This window comes from Liolophura sinensis, chromosome 1 (assembly GCF_032854445.1).
Source record: "Liolophura sinensis isolate JHLJ2023 chromosome 1, CUHK_Ljap_v2, whole genome shotgun sequence".
Lineage (NCBI taxonomy): Eukaryota > Metazoa > Mollusca > Polyplacophora > Chitonida > Chitonidae > Liolophura > Liolophura sinensis.
The window spans coordinates 47,517,907-47,535,344 of NC_088295.1; the positions used below are offsets into that span (position 1 = coordinate 47,517,907).

At 39.2% G+C, this 17,438-nt stretch overlaps 1 protein-coding gene and 1 long non-coding RNA gene across 3 annotated transcripts; both read right to left on the minus strand.

Annotated features, from left to right (window-relative positions):
* Nucleotides 1-884: 884 nt before the first annotated feature.
* Nucleotides 885-6,461, minus strand: LOC135461673 (sulfotransferase 1B1-like). 2 transcript variants are annotated; one of them, XM_064738865.1, is made up of 6 exons: nucleotides 6,430-6,461; nucleotides 5,754-5,908; nucleotides 4,694-5,017; nucleotides 2,983-3,098; nucleotides 2,181-2,361; nucleotides 885-1,308 (listed from the first exon to the last, which is right to left on the minus strand). In XM_064738865.1, the coding sequence occupies exons 2-6, from the start codon at nucleotides 5,887-5,889 to the stop codon at nucleotides 1,196-1,198; spliced, it is 870 nt and encodes a 289-aa protein (XP_064594935.1). In that variant the 5' UTR covers nucleotides 5,890-5,908; nucleotides 6,430-6,461; the 3' UTR covers nucleotides 885-1,195. The 2 variants fall into 2 exon arrangements, with proteins under 2 accessions (XP_064594935.1, XP_064594934.1); XM_064738864.1 differs by having other exon boundaries at nucleotides 5,718-5,908.
* A 5,642-nt stretch (nucleotides 6,462-12,103) lies between these two features.
* On the minus strand, nucleotides 12,104-14,509 carry LOC135462163 (uncharacterized). The gene is made up of 4 exons (XR_010443439.1): nucleotides 14,417-14,509; nucleotides 13,436-13,504; nucleotides 12,649-12,799; nucleotides 12,104-12,257 (listed from the first exon to the last, which is right to left on the minus strand). It is a non-coding gene; the product is annotated as an uncharacterized LOC135462163 (long non-coding RNA).
* Between the last annotated feature and the right edge of the window lie 2,929 nt (nucleotides 14,510-17,438).

Genomic DNA, 17,438 nt, shown 5'->3' on the forward strand with positions numbered 1-17,438 from the left:
ATGATAGATAACTGTTCTCTTGCTTCCTCCACTTTGACGCAGGGTTCTAGTGTCCCGCACAACATATACCTGACACCTTCCAAGAAAAAAATCGCTCTGGCACACATGTATCTATAAATAAATGTGACAAGTTGGTGGGAGAAGCAAGTATGTCAGGTTTTATCCACTCGAATGAAGTACTCCACGATTCCTCATTTAGAACACATCAAATCAGTCTAGTACATATGGGGATGTATAATGTAACTGTTTTATTTACTATGTGGTATGTTTACCCGACAAACGTTTACGACCAGTCGCTTTCTGAATTGCCATTTCAGCACAAGTCCTTATATATGCTCTTACACTTCTCGTTTTGTGGTCATGTTTTTTTTTAACCTACAGAACGGTGCTTTCGTGTAAGTTATCGCTTTTCAGATAACCGTTAAGTTATGAAAAAGGAGTTGGCCACTGTTAGGTACGGAATGGCGGCTGGGTTATACAGCATACAGACGCCTGTCACCATTTACATAAATTCTGTCTGAGGATTTCTATTGTTTTGTGTTTATATAAATATAATAGATACCATCTTTTGATCGACTGATAAAGCGTTTATGATGTGTCATACGCGCTTTGCTTTCTGTATTGCTTAACTGATTTACGACAAAAGACGATTAAATCGATTGATAGCGTGTATTATTTGCATTTCCAGCTGTGAAATCAGGTTAATGTGAAATCAGATGGCTAAATATAAATATGGAGGATGTATTGATGTTATTTTCTCGTTGTTAAATCAAGTTCATATATGAAATCATACAGCTAAATCTCTTGGCATAGGATGCATTGCTGTTGCCATTTCCAGTTGTTCTGTTTAGTTGATACCACTTTATTCGGTGGGGGGGGGGGGGGGAGTGACTCCATCTAGCATCGCATGTACTACTTCTGTAGATGTTGAAAGTTGGGACAATATGGCCTGAAAAACCAACTGTTACCAACCAAGTGCCAATCGCAGACGGTATTTTCCAGGAAAATTTTTTACGCAATTATGGAAGTACGAAAAGAAGTCGATGGTATAATTTTTTTCACGAAATTTCTGTTTGCAGCGAGGTGTGGCAATTATTCCCCAAATTTACAGGATTTTTGTCTCCAACCGCTGATCCAACAGGTAACCCATACATGCATTAAATATCAAAATATAGCCAGTAGTTAAATCTCCGTATTACATATACATGTCAAACTTCAACGTCGAATTGTTCATTTTTTCTTGAAACACCCGGTTAAATATTTCATTCTGTTGAACTGTGAACCATTCCTTCCAGTTACCAGCCTTTCCTGTAGAAGAAAAGAACAGACAACTAGGTTAACCGACATTTAAGGAAACAGTGTGGGGAGTTGTGTTGGTGGAGGTAGAGGGGGGAAGGTGGGGGGGGGGACAGATTGGGGTTATATAAACCGGAGATTTTGGCAAAAAAATCGATCATGAATACACCAATCCTTTTCTTGCTATTATTTTAGAATGACCCAAATAATTACCATTCACAAAATATCAGCCTCATCTGTTCACGTGTTAAGGTTCGAAATCTCTAATAAAGTTTCTAAAATTTATAAAGCGGTTCGCGTTGTAACGTTTTCAAACTTTAGTATCAATACTATAATGGTACATGTACATGTACGAGTTTTGTATTTACTGAAAGTTTGAGATATTAATGGCAAATACAGACAATTAGAGAATGTGGATTGTTTAGTAATCATCTCGGAGGGTATACTCTATCTGATGAAGATGGGTCATTGGGCCGAGTGAGTTCAAGTCCAGCTCATGATGGCTTCCTCTCCGGACGTACGCGGTAAGGTCTGCCCACAACCTGCGGATGCTGGTCTGTTTCCTCTGGGCTCTGCCCGGTTTCCTCCCACCCTAATGCTGGCCACCGTCGTATAAGTGAAATATTCTTGAGTATGGTGTTAAAGACCAATCAAATAAATAAATAAATATAGTGGGCCTAAATGTTATATATAAATATGTGTACATTTTCTCGTTTCGCATTTATGTAAAAATAGTTGTGATTAGTGATACTTGTTCACTAATTTCGGTTATATTTATATACAGGCGGAATGATTTTTTTATGGTTTAAGCCTTTAATATTTGTTCTTAAAGACACAAAGGCATATTGACATATTTTGCAACTACTCCATTATGAGTTACTTACCCTTTCGAAATATTCTTGGGGAGTTGTCCCGCCAGAGGGCTTTTTCGCTTGGGGAGTAGACTTGATTCTTTACCTCCCGCATAGAGTCAAACGAACACTTCTGAATGATTTCTTGATAAAAAGTGTCATCGTACTGTACATCAAGAAAGTCCGCTAGTGTTTTAATAGTGCCCATTGGATCCTAGACAATTAATGATTGCACATTAATAAGCGAAACACACCAACATACCTAAATAGGCCTATCGAAGTGTTCGCGGCGCATGCTCCACCCTACACAACTGCTACCTCCACCAGACTACATATTTCACTCAAATTATGCTTATGACTTGCAACAAAAACTTCCTTCACACTGACCTTTAAGCAATTCTGCAGTGGCTAGAAGTGTTGAAATAAAACCCGCACAAGACCAAGGCAATGTCTTAGGAGGTAGAAATGTCTGTCATTGGCGGCAATGTTTCAATGAATATAAGTAAGGAAACCGAAGAAAGCACTTCGTGTCAAGAAGTTTGAATGTAACTACATTTAGTTTTGTTCACAATGTTAGCATTTTCACAAGATTTAAGAGAAAGATCGTCTTGTAAATTTTCCAGTTTGGGATAGGTTTCTTTTTTTTTTTCAATAACGCATGACTGTATGCATATGCCTTTCGTATAGAAACTCCATTTTTTTAATGTAGGAGAAAACTAGCTTTCTAGCTTTCTCTTTTTGGTAAAAGGAGATTATCCAAACATCGCCAGTTTGTTTAATTTTTCCTTTAGCAAACGAAACATATGCGTTACTTGCAATGCAATCTATTGCTAACCTGCTGAAGATCCTCGTAGTATATGAACAGTATGGGGACGCCTGGGTGGTGTTTTTTACCCTCTTCCCATTCTCTGACGTAGCCAAACCAACCTTCCCCTGCACAGCACCATCCCACTGTTGTTGGAACAAGACCGAAAAAGGCAAAGTGAGTCCAAAAGAAACACCAGTATGACATTTGGAATAGTTAATTGGTCACAATTGTGGTAATAATGCCTGATTTGGCATACCGTATTTCAATCATGTTAGTGAAATGCACCCCACTTTTCTTGTTGCAGACAAAATCAAAACCAGGAAACTGCTAACTCGATGGTGAGTTACGATTATTGTCCCGTGAACCTACTCAATGAATGTTTTTTTTTTCAGGACAACAGTTTATCAGATATAATACTGAGCTTTTTTCATTATAATATAATGGCTTATACCACAATCTGTATATATAATATCAGATTAACTCTTTTATAGTTTCCGCCACAGTGTTCTTCACAGAATTGCGCTTTGAGATGATAAAATGTCATTGTACACAAAATTATGCCCAATAAAGCTCTTCTAATAAACTGATTTCATATATTTTCAAACATATTTGTCATTGTTTTCACAGTGCCTAACAAATTAAAACAAACACAAAAAATGAATAGAAATAAAATATTACACAGACGAAGAAAGGAAAGAATTCAACGTGTTGATATATTTTTTGTAGTTGTTGTACAGAAACCCCGTTGGATTTATCGGGCCCATGAGTAATGATGAAGCCGCCTGCTCGAATCCAGATTTCACTGCTTCGACTGAGACAGGTTTATCCGGTACCCGGCAAATGGTGGTGTTTTACCCACGCCTCTATTCTTTCCTTCACACATGCACCAAGTCGCCATCATCAAACTTCTTGATTGCGCCGTTAAACACCAATAGAGGAACTTCGAAATCGAACTGTTTTATCACTAAAGCTGAAAAATCCTATACTGTAACATACCTTTAAAAAATGTTGGGCACTTTTTTTTTGGTTCATATTTACGAGAACAGATAACATAGGCACCTAAAAAGAAAAGGTTCACAAAAAGCACTTTGGTGTAGCTGAACAATGGAGAAATTTGAGGAGCTACACGTTTGTGAATACGAGTTCCTAAAGGACAGATGTGTCATTTATGTCTCTGGAACACCTTACCTTCAACGCCAAAAGAGTCCGAATTCCAAACTTTCCTATAAAAGGCAAACATTACACTCAAATAAAGCACATGTATGTATCATTTGAAAGACCATTGAACACTGGCCAGGAAAATAGTTCTGTTTATATTTGTAGAATTTTTCCACCCAAGTAAAATGGTTTTAAGACATCAGACTCTGCCGTGATCTGTGGTGAACCAATGGGTATCATTGGAGTCACTTCCACATTTTTTGCTTCATATAGCTCGTTTTAAGGTCCATTTGGCGAATGTATTCATAAATTTATATGTATATGCATTTAAATGATGAAATGTATGGCAGTCCATGTCTGATAGGTGGCAAAAACCTCATGTGACGTCACTGATCCCAATGTGGTCCAAAAGGATACCGTAGAATCCAAAAGTATTCAAATGCGTTTTAGCAGGATGAAAATATTATTAAAAAAAATAAATGGAACTATTTTCTACGAACAAAGGTTAATGGCCTTTCACTTGACATATACTTCATGTTAGTGATTTCTCAGCCATAAAATAAATTGCTCCTGTACGTACCGTGTCCTTGCAGGAAGAGCTGTAGATAAGCCCCCCAGTTCCCGTCGTATTTCCACACAGAATACATGCTGTAGTGGTGGTTGTAGCACGACACAGCCACATCCTTCGGGTTTCTCATCACGTGGATGATTTTGTTGCCCGTATTGAGCACACTTCTGGGAATCAGTGGGAAGGGGAGATGACTGTTGATTACTCTTGGTGCCGGTTTGGAGTCAATGACGTGCTGATCGACAAACTCGAACATGATTTGATCTTTGCTGTAAGACATGAACTCAGTCTGTCCACGCAGAAGCATATTGAGCATTTCCCATGTCCAGTGAGTTCCTGAGGGCACAAAAGAATAGAAGAAAAAAAACCCCATTTGAATGTAACGGTGGAGGGGGGAGGGGGTGGGGGTTTCCATCGCCCAGTGGTCATAGCCTAGAATATCACCAATGAAATCGCTGTGAGTACAAGTCCAGTTTATGCTGGCTTCCTCTCCCTTCGTACGTGAGAAGTTCTGCCAACAACCTGCGAATGGTCGTAGGTTTCTCCAGAGCTCTGCCCCCCCCCCCCCCCTCTCCATAATGATGGCAGCCGTCGTATAAGTGAAATATTCCTGAGTATGGCGAAAAATCAAACAAATAAATAAATAAATGCAATCAATGATGTTATAATGACAGATAAGTAATGATGAGCTCGAGTCAGTTTATATGGAACTGTATGCCATTCTAGCGAAAATATTCAGTTGCTCGGAACCACGAGGCTCAGCTTCTTACTGGAGTTTCTCGTGTTCGTTTGACTGATTGTTATAGGTGCTTGTCTTTCCATCGCAGGGTCGCGCGAGGTACGGGTTTAATCACGGCCTTGAGTGTGTGAAAGCAAGTAAATTTATAAAATCGCTGTCCAAGGAAGGGTTTGAGCCTGCACCTCGTGCACCTTGAAGTACCTTCAACCACCAGACCACAGTCCGCTACCCACCACGCAGTTAATAACTGATGCTGAGAAAAACTGGTAACGAACACCTAAAAATCAGTTGACAAACCTGATTTGGGAAAGGCAAACAGGAAGATGTCATTACTTCGAGGCCTAAAGTTCTGAAGCTGGGCTAGCCGCTCGGGGAGGCCGGGTAACACGGGGAGAATCAGACCATCAATCTCAAGCTGGTGTATGGTGTTACCATCCGCATCTGCACGATAGATCTCCTGTACATCCATTTCTTTTGTAATTACCACCCTGCAAATGAAAATGAGCATTTCTTTTATTTGACCGGCGGACTTTTCATACATTCTAGACATTACTGCACATAATTTGATGTCGCTGTGAGTTCAAGTCCAGCTCACGCTGGCTTCCTCTTCGGCCGTACGTGGGAAGATCTCTCAGCAACCTGCGAATGGTCCTGCGTATCTCCCGGGCTCTGTCGGGTTTCCTCCCACCATAATGCTGGCCGCCGTCACAGAAGTGAAATATTCTTGACTACGGCGTAAAACACTAATCAAATAATTCAAATAAAATATTTCCTGTGTAGACGAAAACGAGTGTGAAGCAACGATTAACAATTCAGTATGAAAGGGGAACAACTCCGTCACCCAACATCGCAGCCCGCAGTGAGTATCTTCATGGGAGATCAGAGTTAATCATGTGTAAAAGTAATCTGCGTTACGAATCCAAATCAACGCCATTAATAGAGTAGGTGACATGTACAAAACTATACTCATAAAAACAATTAAGCAATGATCAGTAAAACACGACTGTACCGCTATATACGTGTGCTATTCTTCATATCGTCTCACTTGTACCTTTACAACGTCGCCATGCTTAACCGACAAAGAAGGCAAAACGAACAAATGTCTGCAAGAGTTATATCCCTTGTACCGATGGCCCTACAGCTAGGATAAGCAACAGCAATCAGGATAAGCAACACTATTCACGGTGGAGGACCGGTGTAAACGGTGGGAGTGAGTTGGTGGTGACTGGTGGAGTGGTGATCGGCTCTTTCTTTTTAACTCATTCTATGTGAGGGATCAGGTAAAGAAATTTTCTTAAAGCATTTGCCAGAAAAAGAAAAAAAAAACTTGTTCGGTATATATGTATGTACATGTAGGCCAATACATAGCGAATAGAACATTAAGTTCACAATCATGAATAACTTCCATGATTTGTTCTTTCGTAATCACATCATATTAAATTCTTTGTATTTAGAGCTTGTGGAATTTTTTGGGTGGGAGCTGATAGCCCCCAAGACAGTACCCCATCCTAATCGCTAATTCAGTGATCCAATAGTTGTCTAGTAGTTAGCGCGTTACAATGAGCCTCTTACCACGGCGGATTTGAGTTCAAGTCTGCAAGCAACCTGCGGTTTCCCCTGCGCTCTGTCCGATTTTCTCCCACCATGATGCTGGTAGCTGTCGTATAAGTCAAATATTCTTGCGTACGGCGTAAAACATTTCACTTCACATTACCTGTTCATGCACGTCCTTACAGTATCCCAGTTTTCACAAGTATGTGCGGTAGCCTACATAGCTCAACTATCTATTCAGGACAACTTAATTATAGCCGATAAAGCGTGAACTTATCTCAGACACTTAAACTCTATACTGTTAAAAGACTACGGAAGAGTGTATGTTATAGAGTACCGTATGTTTAGCCTACATAAACAAAGAAAATATGAGCTTATTCACGTAAACTATCCGACATAATGTTGTCTCTCTAATTAAAACAGGATTCTCAACAAAATCCGGACCGTCGCCAGAAACCTGACAAACCGCCTAACCTTTTAACGTTTAACACCCCCCCCCCCCAAAAAAAAATAAAATAATAATAAGAACGTACGTACGAGTTTCGGAAAGAATCATGCAAAGAGAAGCTATCAACACTTTCCAGTGATGATAGGAAGACACAAGGAATGTTATAGGCGAATGAATGAAATTTTTGAGTATTTCTTCAGTATCCAGATCTAGGCCTATTGGTGATGCTACTGTGTGTATAACCTGTCGACACAGATCTATGTTTACTGGTAAGCCCCATTTAGTTTCGCCATTACCTTACGTTTCACTGACACAACAGGTGACACTGCGTAAAAATGTATCCTGATGTACGCATAAGCTTTCATTAGCATGGTTAATTATGTTATCGGTTATGGGGTAGGCTTATCTAGTAAGATTACGAGGTGGTGAGTTCCCTCAAATTCACCCCGGTTTCCTCTCATCCCAATATGCCGGCCGCCGTACATCATATAAATGACATATTCCTGAACAAAGTGTAAACCATCAAGAAAATACAAAAAAGAAAAAAAAAGGAAAAAAGAAAATAGGAACACATAACAAATTTTATAATTTCCAAAAGACCTTATGCCAGGATGGCTACGGGGTATGATAGATGTATGACAACAATGGATGAAAAATTCAGGGGAAGTAACTCATTATACAATGATAATACACCCTCAGATTTATTCCCTTTGTTACAAACTGTCCTAAAAACTGACATTTCCGGAAGTGGTTTTCTTTTATTTTTAATGTTTTTCAAGAGCAACCGATGTATATTTGCTGAAGTAGAAAGGATGGAAGCTACCTTTTTGATCCTTGGTCATGACGGATTATGGGTAAGATGTTTTCGCTCTAGTCCGTGTCCATAAATATTGTAGAAGTAATGATATTGATAGACACTGGGAATGACGTCATCGCTCCAGCAAAACAATCTCCGTACCGACTGTACTTATTCCTGCGGTTGGTCCGAAAAAAAGCGTCCTGTTGTCTACTTACAGGTAATGTAAACTTTGAATTATTATCAAACAATACTGTGAGATGCATTTTGAAGATTTTCAAGTCAAGTTTAAGTCATGGGTAGTAGGGATTTTCATGTTATAGAAGTTTAGAGATCGAGCCGTCTGCCGGGCGTGTCGCGCGGGCTAACTGGTTAAAGCCTAAATAAATCCGCGGAAGGTCGTGGTTTCCGTCCACCATATCACTGGCCGCCGTCGCATAAGTGAAATATTCTTGAGTACGGTGTAAAATACCAGTCAAATCAATAAACAAATAAATAAATAAGTAAATAAATTAATAAATCAAAGCCTAAATGTAGAATGAGCCGACTAAGTAAACTCTTGTTTCGATAGAAAATGCTGACTTGTTTGCTATAAGAGACAGATAAACTCTATTATCAGTGTAGTAATATTCCATAAACATCACATACATTAGAGTGGTGGGACTCATATATCCAAGATATGCAGAGCACCAAAACGCATTATTTTTTTGATTTCACAGCTTTTTTATTATTTTCATTTCTTTATATTCCATTAATTTAATTTTAAAAAATGAAAAAATTGTCACTCCACCAAACTATATCTGTACCGAGTGTACTTAATAAATCAAATGCCTTTTTGTCTATTTACAGAAAACACTGCGTTCTAGTTCCTTTCACGAACATACAACCCCAGCCCTGGAGAGGGCAACATAGTCACGTCTACAAAACGGCCATCATCTCATCGCACATGATTTTGTATTCCTACCAGTCAGTGATAGCATGGTGTCTTCTTCCTGGGGCATTGAAATAACCAGCTAAACCAATTTCCGAAAGAAGAAAAAAGAAAAAAACAGCTAAACATGTGGACTATAGGCAGCCACAGAAAATGACCTCTTCAGTGGTGCTAACGGAGCAAGCATGACATAAGCCTTAACAGCTCCGCCACTTGGGTGTCACATGGACAATGTGCTTCAGAGTGTAAACTTGTAATACATACTGCTTAAGGCACATAGTAATAATAAACTTTTGATCCACATGCCGGGATTATGATCCACATGCCATGTGAAACATTTACATAGTGATGCCTAGACTTCATTATTATTGTAATATATGTTGGGTATATTAACAGAAAATTAAATCCATTATTATTGTAATATATGTTGGGTATATTAATAGAAAATTAAACCCTAAGTTATATGCATAAATCTCTTACAATATATAGGTACAAGAGGCTTTTTAATATCTAAATAATCATAACACTTCAAAACCATCCATTTGTGTTAAAATTAGAATGTATTCATTCAGGTAAGCACAGACAGACAGATAGCTACCATTAATTGACATAGCGAATTCGGTAGAATTAGGAGGCCATGAGGTGCAGGATTATAAAGGCTGAATCCAGGAACCAACTATACAGGCTTGCCAAAACTGGCCTGGCAATTAACCAGTTTTTAAGCAGAACATTTCAACTCCAAGCAGTTGCCGAATGTAACTCTTTGTGTCAAGCAACACGATTAGTTGATTATAGGGACCACTCGGTTGACATCGATTGACACCAGAGAGGATGCGCGTGAAGCACTGGACGTATTTAATTCAGGTTTGATATTAAAGTGCACGTAAATTTAAATTTAAAAAGTGAAGACTTTTGATGGGACAGCTTTTATAACCAGCAGTTGTTGAGAATCAAAGTTTTACAGCTGAATGAATGGTAGTAATGAATTTTGGTTGTGATAAATTAGGTTGTGGTTAAGCCACAATTTCTTGGTTTTTCAGTGACAGCCTGGGTATATATCTTTTGTTGCAGTTTAGAAATATCATAGAAGTATAGAGATATATGGCGATAGTATTAAATGAAATCTTTCATCCTGAACAACTCGTGACTTACCCAACCTACTCGGAACTTACTCAGGTTGTGCCCTCATCCCCGAGTACAAACTCCCTGTAGATTACATGATATGTCTGGTAAAAGACCTCCCGGATCAGGCCTCTGGCTGGCCCCAGACGCTGGACTTGGAGGTTGATGCCCTCCCCCAGGGCCAGAACGGCCGCAAACCTGAAGGCCTCTGTGGCCACCCCAACAAACTCTGGGTCTGGTCCGGGCCCATCTTCGTTGTCCATTTTTGGTCTCTCTTTGGAATACGAATCAAGAAAGGTACTGATCACTTGTCTGATTGCCAGAAATGTGGTCGTCACAGGTCCAACCAAAATCTCTCGATATCGTTGTTCACCTTTCGGTTTTCCTTGCAAAAAAGTGGCATACAGTTGAGTCAGACAAATTTAAAACTTGACACATTTGTTCAGTCAGAGATCCGTATAAACAAACCTGAGGCAAGCGTTTTAAGTTGGAATTTTGCTTACATGTTATAAATATATGTACACGTTGCTGTTGTGCTTTTCGAACTTCGTATTTTAAGTTTCTTTCGATAACGCTTACATGTTTGACGAAAATTTCTCCATCGATAGTTGGGTAACTTGTCTCAACTACAGCCTTGCTTTTACTGTTCTCGAACACAGGGTTATCCGGAAGAAACTCTGTTGGATGATAAATATGCGTAATTATAACGTACATATAACATACTAGGTGACTCTTATACTGAAATGGAATCAAGATTCCGGCCGTACATTGGAACTGGCTTAGCACCATCAGTAAAATAAGAAAGGTACGGTAAGGCGGAGAATCGGCCCCACAGAGGTACGATAAGAAAGTGCAAATTTCAAAATTCCAGCACAGTTCTGTAAATTCCCAAATCAGAAGTATAAAAACTGGTCCAATCGCCCATAACTGTTAAATGGCTATAACGGAGATGGTTGCTTAGTAATAACAAACCAAAAATGCCCTCACGATGAAACAGCCAATTTTGCGTTCAAACGAGGCACTGTGTCTTTAATTTGCAGTACGAATATCAATGTTAACAAGAAAAATATCTTTACTGGAACTTTCATGTGTGTATTTTTACTTCTACTTGCTGTCACAGTTTGGTCTTGATTAATGTTGGTCAGTTTTGTCATGTTTTGGCAAGTCATGTTTTTAAAATTCATTCATTTTTAAAAATCATAGTCTGTCAGGCATCCTTCATAGTACAGTGAACTAACCAAGTCACTGTGCATTGTCTGAAAATGTATTTAGTTTGTGAATTGTAGTTGAGTATAGCCACTGGGTTGACATCGATTGACGCCAGGGAGGATTTAATGCGTGTTAAAATGCGGCAAAAGTGGCCTATCGTCGATCAGACACCTTAGAAGCAGTTTCTCTCAGTAACTCTCCCAACACTTGCTTGATACAGAGAGATACATTCCGCAACTAGAATTGCAAGTACTTAATCCAAGTTTGATATTAAAGTGCACGTAAATGTAAATTTAAAAAATGAAGACTTTTGATGGACAGTTTGTATAACCAGTAGTTGTTGAGAAAGAAAGATTTATAGCTGACTGAATTAAGGACATGGTAGTAATGAATTTTGGTTTTGATAAATTGGGTTGTGGTTAAGCCGCAATTTCTTGGTTTTTCAGTGACAGTCTGGGTATATATGTTTTGTTGCAGTTTTAAAATATCAAAGAAATATAGAGATATATAGCGATAGTATTAAATGATATCTTTCATCCTGAACTTGTGACTTACCCAACCTACTCGGAACTATACAGGAAGGTGGTTCTCATCCTGCGGTACAAGCCCCCTGTAGTTCAGGCCCCAGACGCTGGGCCTGAAGGTTAAATACCTTCGCCACGGAACAGCACAAGCGCAAATCTCACGGCCTCACTCTGGGGTGCCATCCTGGCAAATCTTTGTCGTCCTTTTCTGGACAGTGAGCATTTCCAGGAAAGCACTGATGAGATGTTTGACAGCCTGGAAATTTACAGGTGCAATGATAATCTCCCGGTTTCTACATTCACTTTTTGGTTTTCCCGCATATAAAGTGGCATACAGCTGACAGAATCAGACAAATTTAAAACTGAGCATATTTGTTCATATTGATCCATATCAACAAATCGACTTTGCCTGACGTACATGTAGGCATTTTAAGTCTGAGTTCTAAATATGTATATACAAGTTGCTGATGATCAAACAGTATATGTCTTCACCTTTTGGTTTTCCTGCCAAAAAAATAAGGCACTGAGTTCACAGATTCAGACAAATTTAAAACTTAGCACGCTTGTTCACTTCCATATTCATGCAAATAAATCGACTGTGCGTTAACCAAACGTTTTCAGCATGAGTTTTGTTTACATGTTCTTACATGTTGCTGTCGTGGGTTTCGAACTTTGTATACAAAGCTTCTTTTCATAGCGCATACATGTTTGACGAAAACTTCTCTGGCGATGGTGGGATTGTGACAACTAGGGCTATGCTCATGCTATTTCAAAACATGACGTCATCCGGAAGTAACACTGTTGGGTGATAAATATGAGTAATATATAAGATACATATAACATACATGTCTTAGATTTGTTTGATGCTGTTCTTCTTACATAAGAGATTCTTATACTGTAACAACAGAACTCGGATAAAATCAAGATAGTGAACCTTTATATTGTTATTTGTAACTGTCTTACCACCATCAGCAAATTAACAGGTTCATTGCAATATTTTGACGCAGTGGTGAATCTGTTTCTAAAACGTAAAAGCTGCGTGTATATTTAAATGTAGGAATAGGCAGAAAGGGATAAAGGATGATACATATGATGCATTTTCTTCCAATGGGGCTTGGCATTGTTGTCGGCATTTTTCTGGGGGGGGGGGGGGATGACTGTAATAAGTGGACAGGATATACTTTGACCGCTTCTTTGCATTATTTATTAAGGCAGTACAAATGTAAACAATACACAGTATTCCAGTGCTGCAGTAAATTCTGTTGATAATACATGAGAGATATGCCTTCTTTGCACAATTCTAGATTGATATTGATATGAGAGTGTTGGTGGTGCATAAACTGATGTAACATTTAATTACAGCAGTATTACAAATTTTTGACAACAACAGCATAAGTAAGACCTTTCCCTTTACTCTAAAAACATGAAACTTACTTTTATGGCGCTGGAGTCCTTTCCCATACCGCCGGTTCAGGCCAGTGCTTATTATGGCACAAGGTCTCCCTGACGACAAGAAATGTTATGTTAAAGTTCTACAATTTTAAACATAACGTGATCGGTAAGCAGACCAAACGTGAAGCAAGATTGCATGCTTGACACAATTAGGCGTCTCACAGACGAAGCTAACCTTAACGGTAAGGCGCTTACTGATAGACTTTCCCCGAAATCAGAAGAGAAACATAACCAGCACCATCGCCATGTGCTGAGTGTAGGCTGTAAATAAAAGAAACATGAGCTTCTGTATAAGAAAAAAAAATGGCTGGTTGTGATTAGAAACCGAAGGAGAAACACCGCTTTACAAAGGGTAAAGTGTTTCCTGATTACATAGGGTCAAATGAAACAATTTTAACCGACTATTTACTACCTGAATACATTATAGGGGCCTACAGCTAGGCAAACACAGGATATAGAACAAGAAACCTTAAACTTTTCTTCGCGCGAAAGGCGAGTGAAAATATTGAACTGAGATACGAAATATCAGGCCGTATAACAACGCAATACGCTGCCAATTGGTATGATGAATCTATCACAACGAAGACAATTACGAACAATTTTGCTTGAATTGATACCTGTACTTCAGCCACAGCTCGCTGGGTTTTTACGGACGGTTTGCCACTGTGCGTCCAAAGACGGACGCGCGGCACACACGCATGAATGAATGCTGAGGCTTTTTTGTCGTACTGTAACGACATGACATCGTTACATGTTTTGTTTTAATGGCTCTTGGTATATATTTCGATTACCTGAAATACTTGGACTGGATCTTTCTTATTTAACTACTAGTTGTTGTTGTTCTTACACACAGGGTGAAGAGAGACTATAGTTTCACTTCAGGTTCGTGGCTCACTATACTCTCTTTATCTGATTCTGATTGATGTGATTGAAGGGGTTATTGTTAGGTCATGAGGTACTTACCAGGCGAGTTTATTTCACCAGATTTCTTCCATTTTCGTTCGTCACGGCGAAAGAACTTGGTTCGAATGGAGATCACATTCAGGGTCAATCCTCACACGCGCACGTGTTTCCATAGTGAATGACGCAATGCAGTGTTGATGTGACTGACACTGTTCTTTTGATTGGTTGAATTACGGGGCGACAGGTCATGGTTGGGTACTGTAAACTGAGCCCGCGAAATAAAATATGTCGGTTATTCAAAATTCTCTCTCGGAACATAGCAAAATTATCCTCAGTATTTCCCGATCATGGCGCAACAACAGCTGAGTGCTGCAGATCGACCTACCGTAAGTTATTACTTAATTAAACCTGTTGTAGTTATCGGGGTCACACATCGATACACAGACATATGCCGTGCACATGGCTAATTTTGTATGCAGAAATGGAACTCCGATTACGTCACTACCGAATCCGGTGATTCTTCCTTGTACATTTCACGGCTAACATAGAGCTTTGATTATGAGGGTTTCTAGGTTCAAATCCTGTTTTTAATACCTGGAAAGGACCTTTAGAAGTACTCACCACACATCCAGTATAGTGCATCCAGCCGGTGGAATTATTCTTGAATCAAACAAAGGTTACAGACTTCCCCGTATTTAAACCGATGTGTTGGTCACCCCAACGGAATTCGGTGGTTAGTGGTTGATCGACTGAACCAAGAGGGAATCCCTACTGCAGCCTATAATTAGGACGGTTACCTTTGGAAGTCCTAGAAGTTGACTTAGTTACCCTCTATGGGTAAAATAGTCACTGGGGTCCTGGACAAATTGCGACCAGTCAACAATAGGATGAAAAGACGGCCGAGACTTTAATGGAAGGGCCATTGTATTTTAACATGGATGGGACATTCCACCAAATATGGTGATACATATATCCCTGGTGTAATCGGTTTCTTTCCTGTGGATCAGTGCCTTCCCCTTTAGCCACATCAACCTTGTTATTTCCGAGATGAGGGATGATCCCTACTTTGGCCAGTGAGGTATAGGGACTTAATGAGACCAATTTGAATCCTTGGACTAAATTTGTCGAATTTAAATCGTTTTAATTTATTGTATTTTGATATAATAAAACTGAAAGTTCAGTTGAATTCCTACACTGTTGTTTATGAACCTGTTGATTCCTTAGTTACTGTCTTAATTAAGCACCTTACTAGAACCCTTGGCAATAGGTTAATACAGTACCATAAATTATAATGTGCGTTATAACCCTGAGTTGCTGGCTGTGAAGTTATTAGAGACTCCCCAGTAATAACGACCAGGTGCGGCAGTACTTAGCAATTTTTCAGTCGTTTTTCAGCCGACGAGGAGTCATCAGGTGTGTGTACATATCATTATACCGTGTCTTCTTTTGACTGGGCGAGTCCGTGCCGCCAAAGTGAGCACTCCATGCCGCCACTGAAGCAACATGCCGAAGACACCAGACATGACACCCCACCCAGTCACATTATACTGATACAGTGCCAACCAGTCCTGTTTCATTGCTCCAAACTCTCAGTGCAGAGCGCCAAACGAGACAGCCACATGTACCATTTTATGTCATTAATTCGTATGACCCGACCCTAGTTTGATCCACAGTCTCTCAACCACTAGATTAGACCACCGAAGTGATTGAGCTTGGAGAAAATTACTTTCCATAGGTGAACTAGTAAGTCATTTTTGATTCAGTTTGCAAGAATGTGGAATTTAAGTTTTTCCACATGTTGTTAGCTGCTCTTTTGAAAATGAAGGCAAGAAAAAGTTATATACTGGTACATTGTCAACCAGTACTTCTATCTGCCCACACGAGTCTCGAACTCCGGATGTATACATGCGATCGAGGGTTAGTAACAATATGACCAGTCCTTTCTTGACTCCTCAGATATATTTAATACATACAGAAAAAATATACAACGCTGGTCGGTGAATATGGCCCTCTTTTAGGTTGTCCTCGCGAGCCGGCGAACGCAGCCGTCTTTAGAAATTTGGCGACTTCTCGGCAAATAATGGTTAAATTTTAACATATAAGGTATGTATAGACAGATTAAGTCAATCTACGCAGGAAGCGGTTTAATGTTGACTTGCCCCGTCCTTATACCCTAAATTGACACACCGTCATCAGGCCGTCAGGTAAATCGTCTTTCAGGTCGTCCCACCAAGCTTGGCCAGCTGACCTGATCTTTCGGACGCTGGCCAATGGGTACGTCACAGGCTGCATTCATGCTGTTGCTGGTGCAGTATGTTCAGTCTGGTTTTCCAGTTTCCGTCAATCATAAACATGACTGCAACGGTATGAATGGAAATATTTATAAGCATATCCTTGCACACCAATGAAATAAATTAATAAACAGATTAAACTTCACTTGTAACAAACACAAACAGCCTGTAATTAATGTAAAATGAATTCTTATTTACTCTTGACAACATCTCCACTGATTAACAAACATAATTTAGATGTCTTGCTGAACTTACTGATTGCTCAACCTTTCACTAAGTATTAGTACCACATACATTTTGTATACGTAAGTATGATAACCCAAAAGAATTTTCACAGTATCGAAAGAGTATCACATCTCATAACATACCAAATTATACACATAGGCATTAAGAGAACCATATTCCACAGCAGTATAGAAATAATTTGTAGTTGAGCAATTACCAACTGAAACCAATGATGGGAATAAGGAAGTGTTGTCCAAGAGGGTGTTGTAATGGATGTAAAGGGTTAACTCTGATTACAGCAAAGGCATTGTCACTCAGTAAGTTACATTAAACAATCATGACAACAAGCTTTTTAAATTTAATTTTTTTATAACATGTTTACAAAAATGCACAACTACCCTGTTCAATGTAAAACAGATACCTTTATACCCAAATATTGAAACAGAATGAAAAAAAAAACAAAAACATAACTGCTAGACAAATATATGAGAAAAACACAGATGTACACTTTGAAAAGCATATACAGGTGAATGTTGGAACTTCATTCATCAATGAAAGTGATATTT